We start from the raw sequence: 26567 nt of genomic DNA on the forward strand, positions 1-26567 counted from the left end.
CAACCTCTGGGGCACGGCACACGCGACCAACTGGCGACGATGGCGCGGCGGAAGCCTCCAAAGCTACACCCGTCAGATCGGACCGCACGAGCGGATTTCCTCGTGCGCAGCCGTACCGTCGCCGAGCGGAGCACCCCTGCTGCTGCAGCTAAGCTTGGCGCCGAAGCACTCGTCTCGACCTGGTCGGGGTGGGCCAGCCGGTGCAGGTGGTGGCGTGAGCGTCTGAGCGGCAATGTTTGACCTGGCGCCGCCGCACCCAACGTGTGCTCCGCATCGCCGTGGGAATTTTTTTAACCTATTTAATACTAATATTTTAATAAAAACATGTGGGATGTAAATTTTTAGAAACTAACTCTTTTTATCACATCAAGAGTTTTAGCGTGACTCACTACTTAGTCACGCCAAGCAGACTGACGTGACCGAGGTGCCCCGCTGGCGGTCGGTCAGTCCTGTGCCACGCGGCGTGCCGACGTGGCAGACATGTGTCGGGCGCGACTCCAGTCGTGCCACCTGGTTTAGCGTGACAGAGCGCCATACAGATGGGTGCTCGGGGCCATCTGTCCCCACCTATGTCGCGCCAAGGGAGCTGGCGCGACCGGAGTCACACCACCCCTTTTGGCGTGACGTAGGTACATACAGGCCGCACACTAGCCCTTCTCTCCCACACTGAGCTCTTTCTTCCTCAGCCAGCCGCGAGCAGGAGCCTCTCCAACGCCGCCGACGCCCTCCTCCACTCCATTCTCCACCGATTAGCAACTAGCGTCTTCATTGTCTCTATTTGCACTGTCATAGCCGCAACATCTTGACCCTCCATGGTGGTCCTTTTCAGTTGGGGGTACGAAGTACGGTAGTAATCACAAGTTTCCTTCTTACGATGCTCCAAATAGCTTGACAGCACATTTGGATGACGCTTACTCCGCCATGCAATCTCATGATCAACCACACCTTTATCGAGGTACTCCTCCCATGAACATCTCCACGTACTCTATTAAAAAATACATATACACAACAATTAACAATACGATAGCGAAACAGAAAATATAGATACCACGTATAAACCTAACCATATCCTTGCCAACCATATGCCCGCAGTAGTACCCCACACCAAGTTCGGATGGCACTATCCCGAGTTGTGCATTCACATCACAAGGGCACTTTCTTGGAGGACATGGTTCTATCACCCTTTTCCCCTTCACTTTATCTTTTTTCTCATCTATCCATTGACCATCAGGACCATATAATGGATCCCGAAAGCCACAAGTAACACCATGGCGCTGCATTACAATTCATGATACATGTTATATGACATATAACTCTTCCTCATTCAAATTGTAAACAAGCAACCATGCCCAATTCTTACCCTTGTCATCCCTTCGCAGCGGAAGTAAGGGGACCCCCCAGAAGGTTCACAAAGTATGCTTCGCTTTTCACAGTTACACAACGGAGGATCCGCAACACGTGTACTCCTCAATTGTCACTTCTCTTTATTCGTCAATTTTGGCGGATTTGGTGGAGGAGGAACCCAACGAACAAACTTGTCATATGGCTTCGGATACTGTTTCATTTTCAGAATCCTCTGGTCATACATCTTGGACCTATCAATCCATTGGAAGAAGTAGCACATCTCCCACTCCTGCAAATTATTAAAACGTCACGTCAGCAAAAGTAATGCCATATGCTTCTACCCTAATCCATAACAAAAATACACTCACACGATAGTCCGAGCACAGGTAGTAAGCACGACCAGCAGTATCTTCGTGTAATGACTAAAGAATCACGGCTGGCTTACCACAGTCACAAGTTGGGACGGGGAGGGCGGGGGGAACAGGGACATCTTTGCAACTGACATCGGCATACTTCTTGCTGATATGTACCCACTTTTGCTTACGCCATAAATTCGAAGTCATACTGAAAAACTGCACGAATACAAAACCTACATATTATACATTTCAATATGACTAAAATTCATCTCTACAATGCAAAACCGTTTGTATACGCACAAAAACATGCATTGCTCATATACATTAAGTATAGCTATATGTAGTTCAATTTCCTACGCTCAAACAATTGCATACAACAAATTTCACACGATACATATGCATTACTATACATACATAGCACGATACATGACCTCCGATCTAGCCTGAAACGTACAAATTTCGTAGATCAACAAAATCAAAGTCTAAACCCTAACTACCCAAGAACTAGCAATGCAAACCGAAATAACCAAAAATACTTAGAGGGATTAGAGGAGCTACCTTCCTAGGACACTTTCCCCTCAAATCCTCTTCAAATCGGGCCCGAAATCGGTGGGAATGGATGGAGGGGGCGCCGGCGGGGTGTTTGGAGTCTCTGCTGCTCGCGCTCGGGTGAGGAGGAAGAAGGTTCGGTGGGGAGAGAAGGGCCAGGGTGGCCCCTATATGGCGCTCTGTCACGCCAAACCGGCTGGCGCGACACATGTCTGCCACGTCGGCACGCTGCGTGGCACGGGGCCGGACGAGCGCCAGCATGGCACCTCGGTCACGCCAGGCTGCTTGGCGTGACTAAGTATTGAGTCACACCAAAGCTCTCGGCGTGATAAAAGAGGCTAGTTACTAGAAATTTAGATCCTCACATATTTTTATTAAAATATTAGTATTAAATAAACTAAAAAAATTCATCGACGTGGCCAGCACATATGCGCCCCCGATCGCCGACTGCATGTTGGCTCGTGCTGCCTTCAAGCATGTTTCAGAGACTCGTCGCCGGTTAATGTTCATGTGTATCGGCTGTCCCTTGACCTGAACTAGATAATTTAGTCTTTGTCAAGTGCGGTTCCCGCGATTCCTTCTGATTTAAGCCATGATTGCAGTGTTGATCTGGTCACAACTCACATGCACAAATTTTAGTCACGTCTCGACGTTATGCTGGTATAGCTATAGGCATGGACGGATTCACCGTGGGGAGGGGCCTGAGCCCCTACCTTCCGGTGCACTTGAAAGCTATCTAAGTCTTTCTACAATTTTTGGATATGAAAAAGGAAGAAGAGAAGAAGATGAAGAAGAGAAGAAGAAGAGGAAGAAGAGAAAAAAAGAGAAAGAAGAAAGAAGAAAAAGTAAAATTTTTGGTCTTGGATCTGCCCCTGGCTGTAGGCACCGGATATATTCCCTGCAGTTTGTTGAAACGGAGTAGCGTCCTGCACTGACCATTTGACCAACGTGCATCAGTGACCTTTCCACGTCTGCAGCCATATATACTCGCGAGGCACGCACAAGAGGCCTCCTGCTTCAAACATCGGCACAGACAAACTCCTTGCGTCTGGCTCGAACTACTTGCTTCGCTACGACTCCAGGACCTCTCGCAAGGTTAAGAAACAAGCCGCGTCTTTGCAGACGCGCACGCAAACCATCCATGGCCGTCCCTGAGGCCTCTCCGTCGATGGAGTCGCCCAAGAAGCGGTCGTCCATCCTCGGGAGCCTCCGGACGGCGATCAAGAAGGTCCGGTTCCTTCTCTCCTTCAGCGCCACGCGGTGGATGCTGCTCTCCTCCATCTCCCGCCGCGCCGGCACGCCCCGCCGCGGCATCAGCTTCAGCTCGCCGCGACCGAGCCTGCTCGACGTCGACGGCAGCATCATGCCGCCGTCGCCAGCCTCGTCCAGGGCAACGTCAAGGTCGGCGAGCATGGGGACGGCGACGACGAGGAGCGTGTCGCGGACGAGCAGCGCGGCGTCCCCGGGCCTCCTGGCGAGGACGTCGAGCGGCGGGTCGCCGGCGGGGGACGACGACATCGACCGCCGCGCGGAGCAGTTCATTGCCAACTTCCACAGGCAGCTGCAGATGGAGCGGCAGGTGTCGCTGCAGCTGCGGTACATCAGGGGGAACAGCCGGGAGTCGTCTCCCTAGCTGGTCCCTCCGGGGCATGACCTGTAGCTGCATAGCAAAGACAAGATCGCGAGGTAGAAAGCCTGATGGGTATTTTTCTGTTCCATCATTTCTGCACACTTTTTAGTTTTTTATAGGACATCTTTAGTTTTGGATAGTACAGTTTATGATTTGTTTTGAAATTTGAACGATGATTGAGAGTGTAAATGCAAAATATTTGGCATTGCGTTGGCTGTACTGTTTAAGATATTCAGGTTTGACTTTTATGTGAGGACAGAGAGGCACACGGTTTGTGAGAGCAAACAAATCGATCTGTGAGAAGACTTTTTGATGGAGTACTACATTGGCATTCAGATGTCTCTGAAGAGAATAGACATAGAGCATTACTATCTACTGTAGCATTTCTGTTCGAATAGATCCTGAATACTAGATGTTGGGCCTGGAACTTTGATCTGGTGATTTAAAGGGAAACCTAAATTCTTTTTTGCCTCTGCGTTCCTTGCACCTTGATATCCGGCGGCGAGTTCCGACGAAGATAGAACGCTGCGTTCCTTTGCACTTTTATTCATGTGTTAAGATGCAGTCAGAGTCAGGACAGCTATAAAAATGGAAACCGACATAATCTATCTACCGATTTTAAAAACAGTAATAGGGTTATGTACATCACTATATCTCTAAGTTGTATTTTTCTCATCTAGACTGACAAATGTGTTACGGAACAAATTCAACAATCAATTAGATAAATTGTTCGTGAGAAATGCCTCCCGAACGTACATCCATCAAAGAGAATTGTCTCTTCGATAGAACGGGCCACGTTTTTAGCTGAGTAAAGTTGAAAAATGAAATACAAAGAGGACTTTTTTCCCTCTATTTGCTTTGCCGTAATCCATTCTACTCATTCCTACGTTCTTATCGACACAAGACATCATCCTTCCTCTTTCTAGCGCTCTTCAGTCTTCACGTCGCACGTGGCCAAACTGACTGCTTCTTGGCGGGGAGCTTAGCGCTCCAGGTTGGGAGGGGACAACGCGACGGCCCTCGTGCAGTCGTGCAGCAGCTCAGGAGGGAACGTACATGGCGGGGCCGCAAGGATTTGGGTTGGGTCCTCACAACAACGGATCTGGCAAAACACGACCGGATGATCGTGGAACCCGATGTAGGATAGGCGTGAAGTATCAATAGATATTTATAATCTATCTTAATATAATTTAATTAACTAATTAGCTATATTAATCTAATCAAAATAAATAGTTAGTTGATTGAGTTGAACTAAAGTAAATTCGTGTTCGTTTCATACCTATCCCTATCCCGATACGAGTGACTGCTCGAGCAATGCTATTGTGGCACCATGAGATCAAAGTGGCTAGCTCCTCCCTCACGCGCTAGATTTGAAGGGGGAAAAATATATTCCAAGAGCTTTTGGTATAATGGTTGTTTTCCATGAAATCGGCTTGTCACAATATTATAAAGGAAAGGAAGCGACGACTCCTTAATTGTTCCAAGATCGAGCAGGCAAACCCGCAGTTCAATGATTAGCGCTGATTTTAAATGTGCATTCTGTTAGAAATAATATGCGCCTATACACATTTATCTAGTGAATTCCACGGCCATTGGAGGCTTGCATGAAGGCATTTGGACTCAAGCGTCTATAAATATATATCATCTTTATACTAGTAATACTGAGCCATAATAACAAAGATTTATCTTACCTGATTTTTTAGCTCCGTATTAGATGATTTTTTTCACGTAAATTCGTGCCTCTCTCGTCCAATTTTCTAACAGGTTCACTCAAGGGACGCCAGGCCCACACATTTGCACTTCAAGTCACGATGCAGCCAAGTTTCCAGCGGTGAGAGAGCTCCGGATTCTTGGGCAGTATCGAGCTGAAGGATAACCTCCTTGGCTACCAGCAGTTGGAGCTTGACACTCCCAATGTGAGTCTGGTTCCGACGCTGCAAAGGTTTCACCGTGTTGTGGAACAACAGATTTAGCCGCTTGAGCCGGTTCAAGCCTTCGGGTGCTTGCTACGCCTGAGCAACTACTTCTAGGAAGTCATCAAACGAAGTCCAGAAGGATTCAAAATGGAATCGGAAGGGAGGCCCGGGGAGAAGATATGGCGGTGTGGAGCAGCAACGCACAGTGATCAGAACACGCCGATGAGGCTGCCGCGAGAATGGAATCAGGGAATAGGCTCTCCCAATCCACCAAGCAAAAGAAGCAATCGAGCCTACCCAGTGTCAGGTTTTCACGCGCATTACTCAGGTGTACCGGCGACCACGAAGGTTCAACTCCCTCAATCCCAAATCATCAAGGAAACGTTTGAACCGACGCATCAACTCCTGTCAAGATTGGTCGAGGAAGGGAAATTCTTACATGTGTATGCACACGATTGGTTTATCAAGATTGTGTTGCAATGTGACCCATTTAAAGCCCATTCATGAGAATGCAAAACAAGAAGGTTTAGTCCCGTATTGCCAGGCAAGAGGATGTAGACCAACTTAAATACTTAAGTTCTCTGGCCTCTTTGAAATAGAGAAAATGAGAAAGAGAGAGTATACTTTGCTATATTCACACGCACGCGCGCGCGTATTCGTGTATTTTTCGCGTGATCAATGCCATAATTAGCTGTTTTAATCGCGATCAATGCCTTAACTCTGAGGGTTATTGATCAGTTATGGAGGCTGCAATTGTGGGAACTTTATGAGAGAAAACGGCTCCAAGAGGGCAGCCATTTCCCTATAAATACTGGAGACGTCCAGGCTTTTGGGAACAGATCTCTCTGCTCCACATTTTCTTCTCCACCCAACCAGATCACTGTCCTGTGTGCTGTGCTGCAGAATCTCGCCGGCCCTTCTCCTTGCCGTGCACAAGGTTGGAGGGTGAGCGATATCTCCGAGCCTCTACCGTCGTGAAGCCCGCACGAGGGACGGCAATAAGGTTTCTGGGCAGCGCACCTGCGCGACCGCTCTGCACTGCTTCATCTTCGATCTGCACGGCAGCAAATCGACACATCGTCAACTTCATCCCTTCATCAACCCGACTGTGAGTTCTTGATGAAACTGATGGATTTTTGGTACTTTTGCTTGCTGCTAGGGTTAGAAGTATGTTCAAATGTTATAGATCGTGAAATATGCCTTTGTATAAAATCTGGAATTAGATTTTTGCGCATATTATCAACATTCCAGAAACCTTATCGCGCTAATTCTTATTCAGCAATGGCTGGTGCTTCGGATGCAATGAAACCTGAGAGGTTTGCTGGTGGCATGAACTTCCGTAGATGGCAGACTAGAGTCAAGTTTTGGCTCATGTCGTTGGGACTGTGGTGGGTAATCCATCCACAGATGCCACTCACAGTTGATCAGAATACCAACTTTGGGAGTGCAAGAGACCCTGCACTCGGTTGCATCTTGACCTTGTTATCAGATCAGTTGTACGATGTGTATATGAATTACACAAACCCCACAGGGTTGTGGGAAGCACTTGAGCGCAAATTTGCGGTCTCCGAATCTGGTCGCTTGCTTTATACCTGTGAGCAATTCTATGACTACAGCATGGATGCTGCGAAGTCGATAGTTGCACAGGCGCATGAGTTACAGCTTCTAGTTGGGGAGATCACAAGTTTGGGTTGTGTCCTGCCTGATAGGTTTGTGGCAGCGGGTATTATTGCCAAACTTCCTGCATCATGGAGGGATTTTGCCACTAGCCTGAAACACAAGAGGGAAGAGATCTCCACCGAGGATCTTATTATAGCCCTTGATGTGGAGGAAAAGGCAAGAGCAAAGGACATGCCGATTACATCCGGGGCAGCGGAAAATGGTGCTAATGCAAACATCATAGAGAAAAAATTGTACAACAAGAACAAGGGCAAGATGCAGGATGGTGGAAAGCCAAAGAAAACCACTAACTTCAAAAAGAAGAACATTGAGAAGAAATTGAAGGACAAAGCATGTTTTGTGTGTGGCAAAGATGGGCACTTTGCAAAGAACTGTCGCTACCGCAAAACTAGAGAAGATGGACAGCCAAACAAGAAGGTTGTGAATGTTACTATTGGCAACAACGGCAATGAGGCCGGATCTTCTGGGTATGGTAATCTACCAGTTGTATTTTCAGTATTACAATCAACAGATTGGTGGGTTGATACTGGTGCCAATATACATGTGTGTTCTGATATTTCCTTATTTTCTTCTTACCAGGGAGCGCGGTCTTCCTCCATCCTGATGGGAAACGGAGCTGCTGCTTCTGTTCTTGGTGTTGGTACGGTCGAATTGAAGCTCACTTCAGGGAAGATTGTCCATTTGAAGAACGTGCAGCATGCTCCAACAATAAACAGGAACCTTATTAGTGGTTCTTTGCTTTGTCGGGATGGTTATAAGTTAGTGTTCGAGTCCAATAAAGTTGTCATGTCTAAATTCGGGAACTTTGTTGGTAAGGCTATGAGAGCGGAGGCTTGTTCTGCCTAAGTACTATTGAGTCTAATTATAATTTAAATGTTGGATCCATAAATAATATTTGCGAGACCAGCTCTTGGCACTCTCGTTTTTGTCATATTGGTTTTGACACCATTGCTCGAATGTCCAGATTAGAGTTAATTCCGAAATTTGATTTTGTCAAAGGATCAAAGTGCCAATCGTGTGTTCAAGCTAAACAACCTCAAAAACCTTTTAAAGGATTAGAGGAAAAGAGAAATTTGGCACCTCTAGATCTTATCCACTCTGATTTGTGTGAGATGAATGGATTGTTGACTAAAGGAGGCAAGAGATATTTCATGACCTTAATAGATGATGCAACACGCTATTGCTATGTTTATTTACTAAAAACAAAAGACGAAGCTCTAAACTACTTTAAAATTTATAAGGCCGAGGTTGAGAACCAACTTGAGAGGAAAATTAAGCGATTACGTGATGATCGCGGAGGAGAGTATATCTCAAATGAATTCTCTCAATTTTGTGCTGATCATGGAATTATCCATGAAGTTACACCACCATATTCACCCCAGTCGAATGGGATAGCTGAGAGGAAAAACTGAACACTTACAGACTTGGTGAATGCCATGTTAGAGAGTGCCGGTATGCCTTACGAATGGTGGGGGGAAGCTATTTTAACAGCCACTTTTGTCCTAAATAGAGTTGTGACAAAGAATAGAGATGTCACTCCATATGAGGGATGGAAAGGAAGAAAACCCAATGTCAATTTTCTGCGTTCTTGGGGGTGTTTGGCAAAAGTCAATATACCTACGCCGAAAAAGAGAAAGCTGGGACCCAAAACAGTTGATTGTGTGTTTTTGGGTTATGCTCAAAATAGCACGGCCTATAGATTTTTAGTAGTGAGATCTGATACTCCAGAAATTTGTGTTAATACAATCATGGAGTCTAGAGATGCTTCATTCTTTGAGAATATTTATCCCATGAGAGCAGCATGCAGTTCTAACTATAATGAGTATAATGAAGCTCATGTAGATACTCCTGAAACCGTTATACCACCTGAATCAAATAATGAGATATCTGACAAGGATGACAATATAGTTGATGAGGCCCCTAGGATGAGCAAAAGACCAAGGATTGCAAAATCCTTTGGTGATGATTTTATTGTATATCTTGTCGATGATGTGCCAAAAACTCTTTCAGAGGCTTTTGCATCTCCAGATGCAGAGTATTGGAAAGAGGCGGTCTATAGCGAGATGGACTCTATCATGTCTAATGGGACTTGGGAGATTACTGATATTCCAAGCGGGTGTAAACCAGTTGGGTGTAAGTCGATCTTTAAAAAGAAATTAAGGCCCGATGGTACTGTTGAAAAGTACAAGGCTAGGCTTGTAGCCAAGGGTTATACCCAAAAAGAGGGAGAGGATTTCTTTGATACTTATTCTCCTATCGCAAGAATTACTACCATCAGAGTGCTTCTTGCTTTAGCAGCTTCCTATGGTTTTCATGTTCATCAAATGGATGTAAAAAACAGCTTTCCTTTATGGAGAGTTGGAGGAAGAAATTTATATGGAGCAACCAGATGGTTTTCAGATTTCTGGGCAGGAAAATAAGGTGTGAAAATTGTTAAAATCCCTGCATGGTCTTAAACAAGCACCTAAACAATGGCACGAAAAATTTGATAACACATTAACATCTGCTGGATTCAGTGTCAATGAGGCAAACAAGTGTGTATACTATCGCTTTGGTGGGGGTCAAGGAGTAATTTTGTGCTTGTATGTTGATGACATACTAATTTTTGGAACAAATACTGCCGTGATTGATGAAATCAAATCCTTCTTGTCTCGTTGTTTTGAGATGAAAGATTTGGGTCCGGCAGATGTTATTTTGAATATTAAATTGATCAAGAGTGAAGATGGGATCACTTTAAATCAATCCCACTATGCGGAGAAGATTCTTAGCCGATTTGGCTTTGAAGACTGTAAAGTTTGTCCGACTCCTTATGATGCGAGTGTTAAACTTCGAAAGAACGAAGGACAAGGAATAGATCAATTGAGATATTCACAAATAATTGGATCCCTTATGTATTTGGCTGGTGCAACGAGACCTGACATTTCCTTTGCTGTGAGCAAATTAAGTCGGTTCTCGTCAAATCCAGGAGATGATCATTGGAAGGCACTTGAGCGAGTGTTGCGCTTTTTGAGAGGCACAACAGCATTTGGGATTCACTACACAGGATATCCATCTGTGTTAGAAGGATATAGTGATTCCAATTGGATCTCAGATGCAGATGAGATCAAAGCCACCAGTGGCTATGTATTCACACTTGGAGGTGGTGCAGTTTCATGGAGGTCTTGTAAACAGACCATTTTGACGAGGTCAACCATGGAAGCAGAACTTGTTGCACTAGAGACAGCCACTGTTGAAGCTGAATGGCTAAAAGAGCTTCTATTGGACTTACCATTGGTTGAGAAACCAATACCACCAATCCTTATGTACTGCGATAACCAAACTGTGCTAGCCAAGGTTATGAGTACTAAGGATAATACTAAGTCCTCCAAACATGTGAAGCGTAGACTTAAATCTGTCAGGAAAATGAGAAACTCCGGAGTAATAGCTGTGAGCTACGTGCGTACTGAGAAAAATCTGGCAGACCCTTTTACAAAGGGATTACCACGAAATGCGATTTCAATGATGTCCAAGGACATGGGAATGAGGCCCATTTAAGTTAGTGCATCACAATGGTAACCTATCCTTCTGAGCGGAGATCCCGTGAATTAGGTAATAGGAAAAACAAATTGATGATGTAACCAAAGAGTACATTACACATGTTCAAAATAAAAGTACTCTTGACTGCATGGAAGGTTGGCGTAAAGCCTTAATGTTTTTCGTTGCAGAAGATATTAGCCTGTAGGATATCTTGAAGAAAAACACCTACTTGAGCCTAACTGTTTGGCCGCAGTTCATGAGAACAGGGCATTCTCTTAAAAGCTCATGAGAAGATATGAGAGCAGACCATAAACGCTCTGTTGAGGCGAGGTTGTTTCAGCAGCCTAGTATCAGTTGCGATTTCAAGTGAAATCTGCCCACACAAAACTGTGAATTCAAGGCATAGTCCATTCATCAGTTGTGGAAAGTTGAATCTTGATATTCTAGGTGTAAGTTCAACCCGTACGGGACTTATACTAAAAGACTGGTATATTAACAGCACTATAATACAGTGATCTTTTTTTTTCTTCTTTTTCTCGTTTTGGCATTGGTGGGGGATTGTTGGAATGTGGCCCATTTAAAGCCCATTCATGAGAATGCAAAGCAAGAAGGTTTAGTCCCGTATTGCCAGACAAGGAGATGTAGACCAACTTAAATACTTGAGTTCTCTGGCCTCTTTGAAATAGAGAAAATGAGAAAGAGAGAGAGTATACTTTGCTATATTCACACGCACGCGCGCGCGTGTATTTGCGTATTTTTCGCGTGAATATCCGCGTGACTTGTGACTTGCGACGCGCGGCCGTGGCAGCACAAAATTGCAAGTCCTTTTGCTGCTCTCCCTTTTTAATTGTGATCAATGCCATAATTAGCTGTTTTAATCGCGATCAATGCCTTAACTCTGAGGGTTATTGGTCAGTTATGGAGGCTACAATTGTGGAAAGTTTATGAGAGAAAACGGCTCTAAGAGGGCAGCCATTTCCCTATAAATACTGGAGACGTCCAGGCTTTTGAGAACAGATCTCTCTGCTCCATATTTTCTTCTCCACCCATCCAGATCACTGTCATGTGTGCTGTGCTGCCGAATCTCGCCGGCCCTTCTCCTTGCCGTGCACAAGGTTGGAGGGTGAGCGGTATCTCCGAGCCTCTGCCGTCGTGAAGCCCGCACGAGGGACGGCAATAAGGTTTCTGGGCAGCGCACCTGCGCGACCGCTCTGCACTGCTTCATCTTCGATCTGCACGGCAGCAAATCGACACATCGTCAACTTCATCCCTTCATCAACCCGACTGTGAGTTCTTGATGAAACTGATGGATTTTTGGTACTTTTGCTTGCTGCTAGGGTTAGAAGTATGTTCAAATGTTATAGATCGTGAAATATGCCTTTGTATAAAATCTGGAATTAGATTTTTGCGCATATTATCAACAGATTGTTTATTTGTGTTAAGATTTGTGTTTGAGGAGTAGACGAAAAAATCATAAGTATATATAAGAATCAAATGATAGATGATTATCAAGTGGGGATGAACGGCGGTTGAGATAAACTATATGTGCATATACCTATATAGTTTTGTATTTTTCGTTGAGATCGGCATTATTCTTATTCTGAGCCTAGTAAATAAGGTTGAAGTCACCCGTAACTGCCCAAGCGCTAGGAGACTGCGCGCGAACATCTTTGAGTTCTTGAAGAAACCAGGATTTGTCCGCATCCTCTTGAGGACCATAAACAACAGTGAGCCACCACGGCTCTGACATGGTCGCGGTCATCAGGGAAACCTTGGTCGTGATGGAGAATTCATCCATCCGCTGGTCAGAAACCGACCAAATGTCGCGCGCGACGCCAAGCCATGAGAATACCGCCTCTCATCTCATCAGCCGGCAACCAGAAATAATCAAACTCTGAACCTAGCATTTCCATAATCATCCGATCTGATTTAGTTTCCAACTTTGTCTCCTCCAGATAAAAGAGCGTGATCCGACGACGATCGCTTCGCACGTTCCAGAAGCATACACATTCGTTGTCCGCCATAAAAAAAACAGTCAAGAACACGCCAACCTTAATCAGGTGGCTAAACAACCGAGAGTCCGAGACCGACTGCGGGTCTGCGCGCGGCGCGGCGTTGATGGCAGTCACACGTCTATTCACACGTTTGGAGAAATAGACGTGTGACAGCGATGACCTGCTTCTGAGACAACGGCTTGGCGAAGGTGTCGTCGTAGATCTGGAGAGTGACCGCAGCCAGGACCACCGGCGGCGTTGGGATCCTCAGCTGCTGCGCTAAACAGCGCTTGGATCGGGTCAGCGTATCCTTTTGCCAGCCTTTGTGCTTCTCACCGAGCCGGTTGCTTCTGCGTGGCAGGGATGTCGGTGGATCAATGGCCACCAGCGGAGCAGGGGTGGCCAGCGGCAGGTATTTCAATTTTGTTTTATATTTTTTCTTCACCGGCGAAAAGACCGAAATTTATAAAATTTTACTAAAACTCCTATCATTTTATGTCCTATTCTCCGTGGATCCCACGTGTTAGTGAAAAAAATCCAAAATTCCCGAAATTCGTAAAGTTTTAGCAAAATTTGGCGAAATATGAATTCCTGCCCAGCAACACTAGTGATCGTCAGCATCAGGCTCCACCACACTGTAGATGCGGCGGTGCCCGATAAAGCGGAGTCGCCGGCATTGCGGTGGCCACAACCATCACCGGTAATGGTGCACCGGAAGGGGTCCCAATAATCGAGCCTGTGATGTAAGCGTGTTGGGAATATGATATGTGGAGTCTACATATCATCAATTTTTCCTCATTAAAACATAGAAATGTGAAATCTTATTTTGTAGATAAAATCATAAAGAATAGTATGGTGCAAACAAATTGCAAATCAAATAAATGGTTCAGTAGATATTAGCATTTGAAGTTTGATAATATTTTTTTTCAAACTACATGCAAGCAATGGGTTACTAACACCTCATCTATGAGATGGTTGACAGCTTAGCTAAAACCGTTTGCTCACCCGCATCGGCTGTTTACTGTAGCTGACACTAATCAAATTTTCATGAGCCGGTTAAATTTTAGCTTTGAAGCAAACAACGGCTAAATTTTCAAAATAAATCAAAATTTAGCTTAGCTTAGAAACCAAACACGTCCTAAGCCCATGGACCGGCTGCAAGCAACCCCACCAGCTGAGATGTGTGTTGGTAGTGCACTTCTGCATGTACCCTTATAAAAAAGCAATCCCACCAGCTAACATGGACGAGCCAGCTCAGGGAGCCGAGCCGACATAGCGCAGTGTTGCTGCGTGATGCGTGTTTGTTCGATCTTCCGAAGGTAATATGATAAGTCGATTGGTATAATTTCGACGTTGATGATCCAAAGTCTCCGATCAGAACAGATTGAGAACCCTCGCAACCACTACACCACTACTCCGTGGTTATCAACCGTACCAACACGCGGTTGACCTCGCCAAAAAGGTTTTTCCTACAAACGAATCGACAACACAAGCAATAACAAGTAGATGCAATCTGGATATTACTAATTACCAATGAAGCACTCGAGTTGGGGTTCAACAAACTGATAAACGTTGAAAATATCTACAACAGAATAATCTAAGCTAAACTCAAGCCTAAACTATAACGGTTACTGCGTATATATATGAGGGACGTGAGGAGGTCGACCTAGGGTTGTGCACCCGTGAAAAAAGACATGCACAACTTGAACTCTAACCCCGACACGATTATAAGATCTAACAGGATCTAAAACGGTGACGCAACACCTTATTCTTTTGACTTTGACTACACTATAATGAATATTTGGTCGAGCATAAATCCATTAGGAATGGTTCATCGTAAGCTTTCCAGCAAGTTTAAGAACGCCTCAATTGGACTCCGTATACGAGAGTTATGCTCGCTTTACTGACGTGTTGTCCTTAGACCCAACCACGACCACGACTTCGTCCACAACCACGTCTAGAGCTTAGCCTCGAGTCCGAGTAGACTTTGCCTTCAAGGGGTGACATCCGGGTAAGGTTGTGGTGCTTCTCCCATGATCCTAAGCAATAAAATATTACAAGAATTTAGTAGTAATCCATCCAAGGAAGCATGAACAGCAAGGAACGAGTTCACCTTATGGTTTAATTATCGTGCACGTGCTCTTGTAATTGGACCTTGTATGATTTGAGAAATATTAATAGTATTGATCGTATCTGAAGGAGTCATAGGCTCATCATCCTCCCCCTCTTGAATTGGAGTCATCCTCGACTCAAGCTCATCTTCTTCTTCCAAGTATGGCTTCAAATCTGAAATGTTAAACGTAGAACTAACCCCAAAATCTACGGGTAGGTCTAGTTTGTATGCATTATCATTTATTTTCTCAATTATGTTAAATGGTCCATCAGCTTTAGACATCAACTTTGATTTTCTAAATTCTGGAAACCTATCTTTTCTCAAATGCAATCAAACTAAATCACCCGGTTCAAATTTGATTCCCTTCCTACCTTTACTTCCAGCAATTCTATACTTTTCGATCATGCTCTCTATATTCTTTTTAGTTGTTTCATGCAATTTAAGAATAAATTCAGCATTTTCTTAGCATCTAAATTAAGTCTTTCAAATAAAGACAAATGTACTAAATCAATAGGAGCACGAGAATTAAATCCATATACTACTTGGAACAAACTTATCTTGGTGGTAGAGTGTACCGACCTATTGTAAGTAAATTCAATATGCGTTAAATACTCTTCTCACGTCCTCAAAATTTTCTTTAGAACAGCTTGTAACATGGTCGATAATGTACGATTAACAACCTCTGTTCGACCATCAATTTGGGGATGACACGTAGTAGAAAACAACAACTTCGTCCCTGATTAATTCCAAAGTGATCTCCAAAAGTGCTCGAAAACTTTATGTCACGATTCGAGACGATAGTATTAGGCACTCCATGTGGTCGAACGATTTTCCTGAAAAACAAATCAGCTATATTTGTAGCATCATCGCTCTTATGACAAGGTATACAATGTGCTATTTTAGAAAATCGATCCACAACTACAAATATGATATCCCTCCCCCTCTTTGTCCTAGATAATCCTGAAACAAAATCCATAAAAATATCCTCCTAAGATGCACTAGTAATAGGAAGAGGCATATAAAGATCATGTGGATTTAAGCGAGACTTAGATTTATTGCAAGTGGTGCAACGTGACACGTAGCGCTTGACGTCACGTCTCATCTTTGACTAAAAGAAATAAGCGGCCAGCACATCTTCAGTCTTCTTTGCTCTAAAATATGCCATCAATCCTCCTCTATACGCCTCCTGCAACAACAAAAAACAAACGGAGCTAGCTGAAATGCATAGCTTGTTAGCACGATAGAGCAATCCATCATTCAGCACATATTTAATCTATATTTTTCTTTCTTTACAATGTTCAAGCACTAATTTAAAGTCTAAATTAGCAGCATATAAGTCCTTAATAATCTCTAACCCAAAAATCTTATGATCTAGTTAAGATAACATGGTATAATGCCTAGAAAGCGTATCAGCCATCACATTGTCCTTTCTTTTCTTATACTTTATGACATATAAAAAATAATCAATAAATTCGACCCATTTAGCATGTCATTTATTTAATTTAGCTTGACTCATAATATGTTTCAGTGATTCATGATCAGAATGTATAACAAATTCTTTGGGTTATAGATAATGTTGCCAAGTTTCAAACACACGAACTAAAGCATACAGTTCTTTATCATAGGCAGAATAAATCAGACTTGTCCCACTTAATTTCTCGCTAAAATAAGAAACAGGTTTACCTTTTTGAATTAACACACCTCCAATTCCAATCTTACTAGCATTACATTCTAATTCAAAGGTCTTACCAAAATCAGAGAGTTGGAGCAATGTAGCATGTGTGAGCTTATCTTTCAATAACTTGAATGTTTATTCTTGTGCAGGTCCTCATTTAAAAACTACTCATTTCAAAGTCAACTCATTTAATGGAGCAGCAATGGTGCTCAAATACCGCATAAATCGCCGATAGAAACCCGCAAGACCATAAAAGCTTCTCACTTGTGTAACAGCCTCGGGAGTTAGCTAGCTCTTTATAGCTTCAATTTTTACTTCATCCACCTCTATTCCCTATGAAATAACAACATAGTCAAGAAAAAAGACTCGATCCATGCAATAGGTGCACTTTTTGAGGTTACCAAACAAACGTGCATCTCTCAAAACATTAAAAACAGCATGTAAATGATCAAAGTGTTGTTCTTGTGTCTTGCTGTAAATCAAGATATCATCAAAATATACCACCACAAATCTTCCAATGAAACCACGTAAAACTTCGTTCATCAATCGCATGAAAGTATTATGTGCATTAGTTAACCCAAAAGGCATTACTAACCACTCATACAAGCCAAATTTAGTTTTAAAAGCGGTTTTTCATTCATCTCTAAGTTTCATCCTAATTTGGAGGTATCCACTTCGCAAGTCAATTTAGTGAAAATTATAGAACCACTCAACTCATCAAGCATATCATCTAACCTAGGGATATGATAATGATATCTTATAGTAATATTATTGATGGCTCTACAATCAATACATATATGCTAACTACCGTTTTTCTTATGAATCAAAAGAACAGAAACAACACAAGGACTAAGACTTTCTCATACATACCCACAATCCAATAGATCTTGGACTTATCGCCAAGGTTCAACTTACCGACCGGAGGTCGGTAAACCGACCTCCGGTGGTAACCGAAAAAGCGCGGTAACCGCGGTTACCGGCCAAAAATTCAAAAAAATTCGGAGAAAATTCATTCGGCAAATTTTGAATTTTTGCTCAAAAATCGGATTTTTGAGCTCTCGGTGACCGGTCGGTTTGGACCGGTTACCGAGCGGTTTGCTCGGTTACCGACAGGTAAAAAACCGAGCGCATTTGTGCGATTACCGAGCGATTTTTAGCGGTTACCGACATGTGTGGATGCATTTTCAATAATTAAGGTGTAAATCATAATAAACAAATAATTGGCCACTAAATCATGAGGAAAAATAGTATATAACCATGATATGTTTTCTAATATCATATAAAAATTTGGCATGACCTTTGCTAATTTTTTTATGTTTCGAAGGCAACAAACAGATAGTAATAGCAATTCAAGCACGAACATATAATTATTGTTTTGAATATATGCGTATATTACATATGCAGCGCCTGAAATTAATAAATATATATGGAGTTATCATGACCTTCGAAAGGAAATCTGCATCACCTTTAGAACCACCAGCTTGGGGGCCGATTACATTCGGCCATAGTGTACTCATCGGTGGACATTAGCATTAGCCGTCGTGTCGATAGTAACTCTGCTTTGAACTCAGCCCAAGTTTGTCCTGTCCATGCAGAAGTGGTTGACCATTGTCCTTGCAAAGTGGCATAAAACTCAGGGTCTTGCCACTCATAGACCCACTGAATAGGAGGCTCTGAATGAGCATCGGGGGCAGGATAGTGGTACGGATACGATCCAGAACTACTCTCCATGCCATAGCTGCTGGAATAGCTCGCACTATCTTGTGGTCCATCGTGGCCACCATGTGTTATATGCCTTGGTGAGGATGGAGCACCGTGGTCCTGATCTTGCGTGGCATGTGAAAACTGACTCTCACCAGTGAATTGCACAGGAGGAACGACAGATGTTTGCCCTGGATGAGCATCACCGCCCTGACCATCATCATCACCGATGTCAGTCTTTGAGCTGCTGTCATTCGATTCTTGGTAAGTTGGGCTCTTTGGGTCACTATTCGTGCTCTCATTGCTTTGCACTTGTCTTTTGCCCTTGCCCTTAGTCCTCTTGCTCTTCTTTCTTTGTGTCATTTGCTTCTTCCTCTTTCCCGTGTGTGTGTCACCAACCGTTGTAGCAGCCCATTGTTGCAAGTCAGGTGTGTTCATTGTGTCTGTCACCAGGTGAGTAGGCAAGGGTACGTCGCTATCTGTGTCCTCCTCGTCAAGCTCAGGGGCTGCATTTGATCTCCCGATCTCCATCCAGTCCCGGAGCGGATTGTTATCCTCATTCAATGTGAGCTCCATAAGCCGCTGAAATGGATCATCATCAAGAGTTGACCTGATACCTGCATCCAAGTTATTCTGTATTCTCAGGTTGTAGTTGACATACACCAACTTATGGAGCTTCTTGTAGCTTAATCGGTTGCGAACTTTGGTGTGGATGAAAGCAAATGTACTCCAGTTCCTCTCACAACCACTAGATGAGGCGCACTGTGACACAATGCGTCTAGCAAGCATTGATAGTGTAGGTGTAGACGAACCAAATATGGACCACCATTACGCTGCAAGTAGGTATAGTGATATGAGGCTCAGAAAAGTAGGTATAGTGATATGAGGCTCAAATAGATATGTAAAAATCTTCGTACCCGGATGAGTCCTGCCGTCACAAGCCATCCGTGCAGCTAGAGGACCTGAGAATGAGAGAGACTTTGTCCGATACATTTCAGCCTCAATAAGTGCTTCCGCGGCAGTAGTAACATGAATCAACCGCTCAAATGCCTCACGGAGATCTTCGAACAAGGTTAGACCTGTGCCATACGCGTAATGCGTGCAGGGGTTCAAAGCGGCCGCTGCAAGTTGACGATCAAAACATTAGTACTAAAAGCATTAGAAACACAAGCATTTGAAAAGTGGTAGGAGTGTATTGCTGGCATTCATGTATGTCCCATTGGCTAGATCATTCATTCTATGACCGACAATTGCCATGTACTTATCCAAAGAATCCCTATCATTCTTATCCAATGATTCATACTCATGCTTCACAATGGTGTATCTCAGGAGCACCTCACTCAATGTTGGCACTTTGTCCTGATCCGCAAAACGGAGGAATGCATACAATGGCTGGACGGAATCAACAACCATTTTTAGATTGTCCCACCATGGTAAGCTGGATAGGCAACTATGTGCATATCTTCCAATATCAGAACTAATGTATCGAGACTGCTGGAGCTCACTAGATGCCATCCATTGCATGAACCTGTCCTTTCGTCGTAGAAAGCTATCAAGAAATAGGTAGTTAGTTCCAAATCTTGTGGCATTCCACCTCACCAACTCTCCACCAATTGCTGCCTTCATCATTTCATGTAGTTTCGAATGATTGTACAGCCATCGTGATATAGCCCTTGCACTTTGGATGACAATGTCGTGTTCTCTAAAATCGCCAACCGACTTCAACATTAAACTTATCTTTTGCCCTATCTAGCTCACGTCTGAAATAATCGCGTACATCTGGAGGCACCCTATTACAGTGTACAACATTTGATCCGCGCCCTGCCAAATGTTCTTTCAATCTTGTGGCACCACCGCCTCTCTTCGACTTATTGCAATAATTACACCTAAAACCCGGAGCCAAATTGTCCCCATGCTGCCATACCACATCTTTATCTGTGATTGACTAGTTTGCAATTTCTCTGTACGAAGAAATAATCTCGAAGGTTAGCCTACTAATACATATGCCAACATGTGTTCAAATCGTTACCCAACTCAATTGAACAAAAATTATCAATGCTTACCCAACTAATAAACTAATTTGACCGCATATTAGCATCATATACACCTACATAACCGATTATGTAGCACATATGTTACCATCATTCACATGTACATGAACAATTCAATGTAATAAGGTCTATAGCTCAACGATTCACCCGAGCTCAACACCGAACAATGCATTTCACATGAAAGAACTACTACACAGTTCACAACCGAAGTAATAATGCATTGCATCGTCAAAATAACATGATACCGATAGCTACATTGCTAAAATCGAGCTAACTACATCGGTTACCGACCTATAATGAACAAAAATCGAGCCCTATTTAACGGTTACCGAACGGGGGAAAACGGTTACCGACAGTGCTCCACTCTCCGCGCCCGAGCAGGTGACGATGTTGGTTACCGAATTAAGTCGGTCGGTAACCGAGTTGAAGCGGTCGGTTACCGATTCTTCACCGCCGGAGTCGCGCCGTCCTTCCACGGATTCGATCGCCCTGTCGCCGGAGCCGCTCTAGGAGCTCGTGAACTCACGATGGGGAAAGTGGAACCTTGCCTGGACGCGCTTACCGACGCCACCTTATCCTTTCGCCGTGGGCCACAAATGGGCCAGAGTATACTGTTCAGTCGGCCCAGAACAGAAACGAGCCCATTAGAAATATGTCCGCACTTTGCTCATCAATTTCGATGTCGAAACGATATTTTTTTTCAAGTTTCATTTTCACAGATACTCTTAAAATTACCTCTAGTTTTTTATCAGATTTTTTTTGGATTTTTTTTCAATTTCAGTTTGAATTATTTGAATTCAAATTCGGTAACCGAACGATTTCTGAAACCGAGCCGCAGCGGGAAGGTCGGTAACCGCGAATTTTGGGCGGTTACCGTCGCATTTTTGAACCCTGCTTGTCGCTGAATTTTCTTAATCTCTTCCGGATTGGTCCTATATGCAGCACGGTTTGGCAAAGTTGCTCCCGGAATCAAATCAATTTGATGCTCAATCCCTCAAACATGTAGTAATCCCGGGGTACCTCAGTTGGAAATGCATCTACAAACTCCTGCAAAAGATTAGTAACAGCAAAAGGCAAAGAGTTATATATATTCTCAAGTGAAACTAAGGCCTCTTTGTATATCAAAGCATAACATGGTAGCTCATTATCGTAAATTTTAGCAAGATCAGATTTAATGGCAAGCATAACATAAGCAAGAACAAGTAGATGCAATCTGAATATTTCTAATTACCAATGAAGCACTCGAGTTGAGGTTTAACAAACCGATAAACGGGAAAACTATCTAAAACAAAATAATCTAAGTTAAATCTAAACCTAAACTATAACAACTACTGTGTATATATAGGGGAGACGTGAGGACGTCAACCTAGGGTTGTGCAGCTGTGGAAAGAAACATGGACTCCAACCCCGATATGACTACAAGACCCAACAAGGTCCAAAACGGTGACGCAATACTTTATTTCTTCAACTCTGACTACACTATAAGGAATATTTGGTCGAACATAGATCCATTGAAAATGGTTCATCATAAGCTTTCCAGCAAGTCTAACAACGTCTCAATTGGACTCCGTATGCGAGAGTTATACCTGTTTTACTGATGTGATGTCCTGAGACTCGACCAGTACCACGAACACGACCACGAACTTCGATCACAACCACGTCTAGAGCTTAGCCTCGAGTCCGAGTTAATTTGGCCTTCGAGAGATGATATCCGAATAAGGTTATGATGTTTCTTTCACGATACTAAGCAATAAAACATCATAAGAATTTAGTAGTAATTCATCTAAAGAAGCATAAACAGTAAGGAACAAATTTATCTGGTGGTTTAATTATCACGCACGTGCTCTTATAATTAAATCTTGTATGATTTGAGAAATATTAATAGTATTATTCATATCTGAAAAAGTTATGGACTCATCAGTGTGTGTGCACCAATTTCTATAATGAGATAGTTTTGGTTGCTGTCAAGATTATACGAGAGAGATTTGATTATATGTAAAGAAAAAGAAATAAAATTAATATACACAAGATGCGTACAATTTATATTTTCTATGGTGCATATACTCTTCATGATTTTTAGGGAAAATTGCCTAATCCCACTCGAAAGTCATTTGTTGTTTGAGTTGTATCTGGTTGTTTTAATTGAGGGATGAAAAAGAAACCAAGGAAAAATTGAGGACAAGAAATAAACCTTTTTAAAAAAACTGATTTAAATGTACTTACAGCAATTGTACTTTTTTTAAAAAAAAAATAAAGTGTCCCGGTGTGCAAAACTGCATTGACTCTATTATGACCTAAAAGAGGGGTTCTAGTAACAACGCGGCGCAAGTCTGAACAAGGAGCCCTTTAGTTAGAGAAAAAAAGCAGCGAGCCCAAATAACTGCATTGGATACCTCGGACTTGTTTGTAGACCAGCTCCAAACTAAAATTAGTGAAAGCTTTACTAAATAGTAATTTATAGTTTCTAATTTCTAAAGTAATTTTAATAGCGATTCTCTAGAATATAATAAGTATTTTTAATAAAAAAAATCAATTTAATGCACTTCCTCCGTAAAATCCCTTTCTCTATTAAATTTATCCTACAAAATTATTTAAAAAATTAAATTAAAAAAACTCTACTAAACAAACTCCTATTCTTCCCCTCCTCCCCCATCCACATGCCACTTCCCGTCACCGGAGACGGTTTTTCATCTGCTCCGTCGCCGCCGAACTCACACCACCACTTTCCAGAGCAAAGCCAGCGAAAGGGAAAAGTAGGTTGGATCTCGTCTGCTGTCCGCTACAGGATCATCCCTACGGTAACCACAGCTTGGCTTAATCGGTTCGATTTTGCAGGGGGCGAAGATGGTGGAAGACACGGGTGCCATGTGCGACAAGTGCAAGGGGACATTCCCCACCTGGAGGCTGATGGGGGAGCACAAATGCAACTCGATGCGCCTCAAATGAAACATCATAGCCCATTAGGAATGATGATAACTGGGATTTTTGTTCCATCATTTTAGGACAATGATTTGAGTCCGTCATTATCACAGGTTATATTTACATGAAAAAAACAACGCAACAATCCGTATACAATTTTGTGTGGCACTGCTGCATGTGGTCCCCTTATAAAATGTAAATATTGAATTTTTGAAAAGCAGAAACACAAACATAATGCAGAGAGAGAGAGAAAAATTACTTTTCCCAGAAAGGAAGATTGAGTTTGATGTTGATAATCTACACCTTGTTCTAATGCCACAACGTGAGCTGAAGGTCAATGTCAATAGAACTTCTGCAACTAATTTTTATAACGTTTAAAACATTAAATTTGAACGTCTGAAACATTGGAGATATATAAGAATTAACTCGAATGTATAATTTTTTAGGGTCCGGATCTATATACAAAAGATTATCGGGACGCAACATACGGAAATAACTACGGCAATAAATTTTCATAACGTCTGAAACATTGGAGATGTGAAAATATTTTTGGATCGACCCAATGATACTGTGCTGAGCGGGCCGTCCATCCGATGCATCGGACATGTGGAAGGGAGCATTTCCGATAAATATTGGACACTCTCATAACATATATTATATCGTATTTACTACTCAACACTCAACTGAAATCTCGCTCACTCTCTCACTCAACAGCTTGTTCGTCTGATCGTCATACGATTCCTGCGTCTGTCCAAACCAAGGTCCACTCGTTCTAATTGTCCTTGGGGCCACTAGTTGCTATTTGATGGATCCGACCCGTTACTCGGACATTATCTTCTCTTTTTTCATGTTGCTCCTCGAACCGCGTGCCCAGTTCCCAACCAAGATTGAGATAGAAATGCCTCGGTGATTTGGTCGGTGGAGGCCTCGAGATGGCAATTTTGCGGCGGCGGAGAGCCCCGTGGGGGACTTCTTCGCTGGTGAGCTGCTTCATCTGTTCCTTTTCCATCTCCCATGCGATAGGATGCTTGCCGGTTTTTGGTTACACTCTGTTTGGTTGCGATTTTCCCCTTCTTGAGTCGTGGAGTCTACGATTTGCAAGCGGTGGAGCCCCTCGGCAGTGTTCTTCGCCGGTAACGTGCTTGTGCTTGTCTCGTGCTAGGTCTACTGCTCCCTCTCCTGTGCGCTAGATCATCTCCTCTTCATTTTTGCTTTGTGTTTTGTTTGCTTCTGCCCCCACCCCCTCTAATGCTTCCTGTCTCGGGCAATTTGTTGTTTGTGGTTGTGATTCTCTATTCTAAATTAGCCATACGTCATTTTTCAAGTGTTTTTGCTTGTTCATACGATCCAATTTTGTTGTAAATTGATCTAATTTCACTGCAATTTAGTTGTCTAGGGTTCCTGTGATTTTGTTCCCCATTTTCTTGTGCGAATTAAGATTGAACAATTAGGTATTTTACTTTCTGAATAATGGATTTTACACACTGATTTTGGTTGTTATCAGTGGTAATGGGCTGTAGTTATGGGTGGTTTCAGTTTAGTGGAACGTGGTTTCAGTGTAGTGGGACATGGGTTGTGGAACTGCTATGTGGTTCTTTTGCCTATTTAATCAGCCGATGTGGTGTTAGTATTCGTCACTTCTGTGGGTGCATAGTTGTAGTTAGTTTCTCCTTCCTCTATGCTAGTAAGAATGATTCTCTTCTTACTTTATGCTGAAGTTGTTATGTGAATATGTAGTTAGATTATGTTCAAATTCACATAATTACATAACCTGCATACATTGTTGTGCAGCCACTCGCCTAGAAAATCTAGAATTTCTTTCCTTTATCTTTGTTTGTTTGCAGTAGCTCCATGATTTTCGGGCATTTATCCTACTTATTTGCTCCAGAAAAGGCTCCTTGCCTGATTCTATGAAGTGATGGTTGAATCCTGCCTTTGTAGTCTGAGTAGGCACGGATCATGCTATGCACTCTGAAACTGTTTGTGCCTTCATTAACATAGTGATTTTAGCGTTTATAGGAAATGTGAGATTTCTGAATCATTTGTCATGGTTACTATATCAAGTGCACTTCTGTTGCAGTAGACATTACATTAAATTTTTGGAAAACTATAAAGCAGAGTCCACCCTTTGGAATTGCATATACATAATTCTAAAAATGCACACTATTTGAAATGCAATTTCAATTGAAATGATCAGCAATTTTTTTGTAATTTGTAATATGTAATATGTTCATATATTATATGGATGATGATTATTATTTTTGCTTTTTCATATGTTCATATAAACTTTTTTATCACTATTAAGCGTGTCATAGCTCATTTTTATTTAATTATTGCTTCAGGTTCTGAGCCATAGATGATGATGAAGATATTCTTTCTGATAATCAATCTGTTTATGGCAATGAAGAAAGTGAGTATAAGTTGAATTCTAAAGAAGATAACTTAGATTTCAGTGACAATGCCAGGGTATTTATTTTCATTGCTCTATGATTGTTTCTTGCAATGTTCATATTTAGTTTCAGTCAGTGTTTCAGTCCCCTGTTTTGTATTAGTCATAGGTTTTTGTCTTGCATGCACCAGAAATTTGTGTTTGTCTTAACTATAGAAAAAAATTGTTCATTGTTTTTATTAGTGTAACTCATTGTTGTTTGTGTTACTTGTCTCTTTTTTTTATGTTTTGGGGGGGAATGGGAGGCAGTTTCCTGATTTAGTGAAAATGGTAGTATTTTGCCCATTCTAGGCTGGTCACAGATTGTTCTTTGTATGTAGATATCAGTGCAAGCATCATCGTGGTGAATCTGGAAAGTCTAGGAATATGTAGTTAGGTCTCAAAAATTGGTTACCATGATGTGCACTTTTGACATTGCTAATTAGGTGCCAACCATAAATGAAGACAATGAAATACCCGGCACCGAATCAATTGAAACTCTACTGGCATTTTGATCCAGTAAGGTGCTTCGAAGCTACAAACTTGAAAAGCAGGTAATTGTCCTTTGCGATCTATTCTCTTGTTGCCATATCGCTAGACCATTTTGTAGTGTCTTATCTGTTTCCTTGCTAATTTGATATGCGCGAGCTTGAACTTGGACGTATTTTGTTCCACTTGCATCATTTTTATTTTTA

At 42.6% G+C, this 26567-nt stretch overlaps 1 protein-coding gene across 2 annotated transcripts; it reads left to right on the forward strand.

Annotated features, from left to right (window-relative positions):
- Positions 1-3273: 3273 nt before the first annotated feature.
- Positions 3274-6233, forward strand: LOC133899103 (uncharacterized). 2 transcript variants are annotated; one of them, XR_009906316.1, is made up of 2 exons: positions 3274-3935; positions 5644-6233. XR_009906316.1 is itself a non-coding variant. In XM_062340041.1 (1 exon), exon 1 carries the CDS (start codon positions 3391-3393, stop codon positions 3880-3882), a length of 492 nt encoding a protein of 163 aa, XP_062196025.1. In that variant the 5' UTR covers positions 3274-3390; the 3' UTR covers positions 3883-4214. The 2 variants fall into 2 exon arrangements, 1 of the variants encoding a protein (XP_062196025.1); XM_062340041.1 differs by lacking the exon at positions 5644-6233 and having other exon boundaries at positions 3274-4214.
- Positions 6234-26567: the final 20334 nt, after the last annotated feature.

This window comes from Phragmites australis, chromosome 18 (assembly GCF_958298935.1).
Source record: "Phragmites australis chromosome 18, lpPhrAust1.1, whole genome shotgun sequence".
In the NCBI taxonomy this organism is placed as follows: domain Eukaryota; kingdom Viridiplantae; phylum Streptophyta; class Magnoliopsida; order Poales; family Poaceae; genus Phragmites; species Phragmites australis.

Excerpts from the sequence above, each read along its gene's own strand:
- LOC133899103 (XM_062340041.1), top strand. The coding sequence starts at position 3,391 with ATGGCCGTCCCTGAGGCCTCTCCGTCGATGGAGTCGCCCAAGAAGCGG.